At 36.2% G+C, this 6,000-nt stretch overlaps 1 protein-coding gene across 1 annotated transcript; it reads right to left on the bottom strand.

The window, feature by feature from the left end:
- Positions 1-3,317: 3,317 nt before the first annotated feature.
- Positions 3,318-4,262, bottom strand: LOC124252179 (olfactory receptor 6C2-like). The gene has a single exon (XM_046685437.1). The coding sequence runs from the start codon at positions 4,257-4,259 to the stop codon at positions 3,318-3,320; it is 942 nt and encodes a 313-aa protein (XP_046541393.1). The 5' UTR covers positions 4,260-4,262.
- Between the last annotated feature and the right edge of the window lie 1,738 nt (positions 4,263-6,000).

The following is a 6,000-nucleotide window of genomic DNA, read 5'->3' as shown; positions in this document are numbered from 1 at the left end:
TCACTCAGACCGTCATACAAAGATAAAAATGGAATAAGCGTATTTATGTTATAACCAAAACCCATCTATGATTTCAAACATTTGACACATTTAATTCTTTTCTCTTTTTTTGGTTGAAAGCTTTTTAAAAAATTTTTCTGTTACAAATAATGATTCAACCGGTTTTGATGTTTTTGAGGTTGAGAAAGGCATCAACATATGTGAAAGGGCAGGCACTATTCATACTTAAGGGAACAATATTAACAAGTCTCTGACTTCAATATTTACAATACACTAAAGGATATAGATAGAAAAAGAGAAAATATTATGAGAGGGGAGATATAGAATTTTACTGCATGGTGATTCTTGGTGTTTGGGGGCATGTGGGATTGGGCAGTAAAGAATTCCCAGTAGAATTGACATTGTTTTCCAGCTTACGATTTTGACATCAGCTCTGATGTGTGTTTTGTTTCCACACAAAGCAATCCTCTGACATTGGCTGGGTGTCCTATAATTCAACTCAATTCTGATACTATCTGCCTCAAGATGGTATCAGATCCCACAGGTTAAGGGCTCAGTCCTACAAGACTTCCCCCTTCTCATTTCAGAGTTCAAGGCCAAGTCCAGGTCATCATCTGTGCTTCTAACCCATCGGCTATAGGTTGAGGTTTCATCGACTCCCCCTCCTTGGGTTTGATTAATTTGGTAGAATGACTCAGAATGTAGAGAAACATTTTATTTACTAGATTACCAGTTTATTATAAAAGCATATAACTCAGGAACAGGCAGATGGAAGAGATGCATAGTGCAAGGTCTGTGGGAAGGGCCAGAGAGCTTCCATAGCCTCTCCAAATGCACCACTCTCCCCACACCGCTATGTGTTCAGCAACCCAGAAGCTCTGAACTCTGTCCTTTCAGATGTTCATGGAAGCTTCATTACATAGGCAATATTCATTAAATCATTGGCTATTGGTGATTGAATCTACTCTCCAGCCCTTCTCTCTTCCTGAGGAGGTGGGAGGGGGACTGGAGGTTCAAACCCTCGAATCAAAGGTTGGTTCCTCTGGCAACCAGCCTCCACCCTGAAGTTACCTAGGAAACTCCCAAGTCACCTTATTAATGAAACAAAAAACACTTTTATTGTTCTCATCAACTTGGAAATTCCCAAGATCTTAGGAGCTCTGTGCCAGGAACTGGACAAAGACGAAATAGATATTTCTTATAAATCACAATATCACAGGCTGCTAGATCTTCATTGTTCATGAGAACAGTATTAGTGTTGTAATTATGAGTAACGTGTTGTTTTCTGAGCTTATTTTGTTTTTCACCAAATATGCAGTAGATATTCTGATGCTCTTTTCATAAATTTTTTCAAGGGTGAAGCATGGACATGTTTTAAGGATGTTATAGAAATGTGAAACTTCAAAGGAATGGTTCTTTTTAGTAACAATAGGTATTGCTAAATGATGACTTAGTAATCAAGTAAAGGAATGTTAACTTGTATGTAGCTTTAGATTTAGGCTTTCATAGGAAATCGTATTTATGAAGGTTTGTTTCTTTTTTTAATCTGAAAAATGCATGTGTATTTTTAAAAGTTTTATTATGGTAAGAACACAACATGAGATCTTGACAAATTTTAAGTTCAAAATTCATTATTGTTGACTACAGGTACAATGTTGTGAAGCAGATCTCTAGAGTTTACTCACCTTACTTAACTGAAATTTCGTGCTTGTTTGTTAATAACTCCCCATTCATCGTAACCTTCTCAGGCTCCTGTTAAACACAATTCTAGATTTCAATTTTATGAATTTGACTACTTTAGATACTTCATATAAGTGGAATCATGAATTACTTGTCTTTCTGTGTCTGGTTTATTTAATGTAGGATAATGTTTTCAAGGTGCATTCGTGTTGTCACATGATGCAGAATTTCCTTACTTTTTCAGACTGAAGAGTATTCCATTGTATGTATAAACCACATTTAATTTACTCATTCATCAGTAATAGACATTTCGCTTGTTTCTACGTATTAGCTATTGTGAACAGTGCTGCAATAAACGTAGGTGTGCAGATATCTCTTTGAGGCCCTGATTTCAATTCTTTTGAGTGTATCCCCATAATTGGGACTGCTGGATCATAAGATAGTTTTATGTTTAACTTTTTGGGGAACTCGAATGGCTTTTAAATTGAAAACTGAAGGAAAAAAAGAATGAGCCAATAAAGAATGAGGAAAATATATTTTGACAGGGAAATAGCAGATAGAAAAGACTCCACATGCACACAGAGGGGGAATGCAGGTTCCGATTCCTGGAGGCTGGAGTGTGGTGGGATGCGGGAAATAGTTTCAGATGATGAACTGTTTGAGCTTCCTTTTCTGGAGGAAATGTAGTAGACTGTCTTTGTTCTTCCAAGGTATGTATTTGTACCACAAAAGATGCAGTACCTTTATGTACAGCTTTTCATATTCCACCTGAAAACTTTTCTAAGTGTCCAAGATCCCATAGATCTAGTTGCTTTTATTTCCTTGATTTCTTTCACTTCCATTTTTGACGTGTTTGCTTATTTTAGCAACATTCTGTCTTGGCATTTCAATATATGTGTCTACATCTGCAGGTTTTTTGCAATATCAAAATATTTAAATTCCTCAGAAAACTTACTGTTTTCAACATCTTCCCTTCTTCAAGTATTTTTTGAGGAAAGCTTAGAGCATTTAAAATTTTAGGTTATTATCAATTGTGCATATGTTGCCAGTCCTAAAATTTTTATTTCAGTATTTTAGATGTTTTCCCATAATTATAATGTTTATAATTCTCTCTCATGAAAAAATGTTTGAGTTAAAAGTAACTATTTTGCTTTCTTTAAAATAGAAATGTTTCTGTTGACCTCTGAGGGTACATGGGGAGTAAGTTTTTGTTGGTTTTTTCCATCTATTTTTAGTGCCTAAAACAGCACCTGCTCCAAAGAAAGTACTCAATACATATTTAAGTGAATCACTAAATAAATCATTTGAAAGCTTTGGATTGGAAGAAACAATAGCAACTATTACGTATTCTGTTGCTAGAAAATGTAGAAATTTATTAGCTTTTGTTTTTCTCTTTTGATATTTCTAATTTGTAGATATACTTCTGTTTTATTTGTTGTGTTTTATTTTTTGATATTGCTAATTTGGAGGTAAAGCCAGGATTTAAATTTTAAAAAGCTATTAACATGCCTGTTTATGGAAAATCCAAAAAGAGATTTGTGAGGAAGATGTCACTAGATGAGGATAAATGAGCATGTTCTGAGGAAGCTAACTTCATTAGAAAATTCGACAATTTCATCATGCATGTTCATTTGACTTCACATTCTCTTATTTCTGGAAGATATCATCCTTTTGATTGAGTTATTGAAGGCTTGCTTGACTTGCTTGTTCCTCAATGTGTAAATGAAAGGGTTCAGTACTGGCGCAATGGAAGTAGTGAGCACTGACACGCCCTTGTTAATGGCCACGGATTCTTCCGGAGAAGATTTGATATAGATGAAGATACAGGTGCCATAGGTGATGGAAACCACAATCATGTGGGAAGAACACGTAGAAAAGGCTTTTTTCTTTTGCTGAGCAGAAGGGAATCCTAAAATTGTCTGGATGATGTAAATGTAGGACAGAACTACACATGTAAGTGTCATAAGGAGGGCCAGCACAGCAGAGATTATAACGGTCTGTTCCATGAACCAAGTATTTGAACAAGAGATTTTCAAGAGGGGAGATGCATCACAGATAAAGTGCTCAATGGTATTAGAACCACAAAATTCCAGAGTTAAGCCTAGGCTAAGCGGGGGGGTTATAATAAATAGAGCAGCTACCCAAGAAGAAAAGACAAGTCTTCTGCAGGCTGTGTTATTCATGATGGTTCCATAATGCAAGGGTTTGCAGATGGCCACATATCGGTCATAGGACATGGTAGCCAGGAGAAAAAATTCGGTTACACCAAAGAGATGAGTGAAAAACACTTGGCTGACGCAGGCATTGTAGGTAATGACCTTGTCACCTGTTGCTATGTTATACAAGTATCTGGGAATACAAGAAGATGTGAATGAGATCTCCAAGAATGAGAAATTTTGTAGGAAATAGTACATGGCTGTTTTAAGGTGGGAATCCAAGAAGATGAGAGAGATGATAGTCAGGTTCCCAGTTATGCTCAGCAAGTAGAAGAGAAAGAGAAAGGTAAAAACCAAAACTTGCAGTTGAGGGTCTTCTGTCAGTCCCAGCAGGATGAATGTTGTTACTGTATCATTTCTCATTCCTGACTCCTGACTTCTTTCATATCTTCATGTAACATTGAGAGAGTTTATTATAGCTTATTTGAACCTATGAAATATATCATGTTAAGGGTTTTCCTATTTATTATTATTTAGAGACTATTTACAATTTAAATGCACATTCTATAAAGGACTACTTTTGACTCCTGTGGGTCTGTCATTTCATAGGAGCAAAGATGTTTTTTTAAAGATTGGCAGCTGAGCTAACATCTGTTGCCAATCCTTTTTCTTTTTGTCTTCTTCTTCTCCCCAAAGCACCCTCATACATAGTTGTATATTCTAGTTGTAGGTCCTTCTGGTTGTGTTATGTGGGATGCCACCTCAACATGGTGTGATGAGTGGTGCCATCTCGGCACCAAAAAACTGAACTTGCAAAACTCTGGCTCTCTGACTCCTGAGCACATGAACTTAACCACTCTGCCAAAGAGCCAACCCCAAAGATATCTTTGACTTTCAAGAATTCTCTGATGTGTTTGTTTGAAACTTTATTCCTTTTTAAAGTATTAACATATGTCAGAAAACTTGAGCTCACTTTGCACACCCTGTAGTCAATTGAAGTCTCTGTTCCAGCTTTATGATGAAAGAATTTTGTCTTCTGTTTTTGTTTATTGCATACATGTATTTTCTCCCATGAACACCTCTAAACTGTATTATGCACACACGCGCGCGCACACACACACACACAAACACAACTTCTTCAGCTCCCCTCTTGACGCTGCCTCCTTCTAAGGTTTCTCTAAGTAATCACTTATAATTCACAGTGATGCAGAATAGAGAAGTTCTTAATGCACAATATACTTATATTTACGCACAGTTTACATTTATACTTTCATGAAGTGCTCCGACAAATAAACTTCATAGATACCACAGATGATATATTTCTCTGACCCCTTTATCTGTCTGTTAGTGTTTTCTTCCTCTCTCTTCACTTGTCACTACTAATAGTCCCTCTGTATTTTTGTCAATTCCTATGTTTTGAAATATTTTTCAGGTGGTCATTTCTAAATCCGGTTCTTCATTTTGTAATAGTCCTCTCTAATTCTGAGATGCAACCTAGCATATTGATTTGAACATTGACATGAACTTCAAATTCACTGTGCCACAAATAAAAGTCATGATCTTCTCTCTCTTCCTCCTCCTCTTAAGGTGTTCCTTTCAATAAAGGTAATAGACTACATTTATTGAGCACATTCTATGTGAGAGGTATTTTAGAAAACACTTCTCACAAAACATCTGCTCTCTGTCTTCAACTCACCTGAGTAACTTCTATTCTTCCATTGGTTTTCTGCTTCGTCTTGAAGCCCTCTGGAAAATTTCCTGCAGGTCTGATGACTCTGCCATCTCTTATCCCCATACCACCACCGTGTTCTCACGGAAAACAATGCTTCCTGTTGTTTTAACAATTAAGAAACAATACTAATTTGGGGGGTGCATCATGAAATGTGTGTATGTTTTACGATACAACTAACACAGCCCAAATATATTGTCAACTGTTCAATAAATGTTTCTAAATGAATTTATTTACAGCATGTTTTCCAGACACCTACAAAGCTATTTTCCTTTCGGTTTTGACTGCTAATTCAGAGCACTTTGATATTAACTTCATTTATTTAAATATTCCATGTTATAATCTGTTGTTGAATTTCACTCTTCTTTATATTTTGAAGAGGATCAACTTTTCTACTTTTGTCTACTGCCTTCACAGCAGAGAAAAGAGAAAGTC

This window comes from Equus quagga, chromosome 1 (genome assembly GCF_021613505.1).
Source record: "Equus quagga isolate Etosha38 chromosome 1, UCLA_HA_Equagga_1.0, whole genome shotgun sequence".
NCBI lineage: Eukaryota > Metazoa > Chordata > Mammalia > Perissodactyla > Equidae > Equus > Equus quagga.
This window is presented reverse-complemented; position numbering and strand designations above follow the sequence as displayed.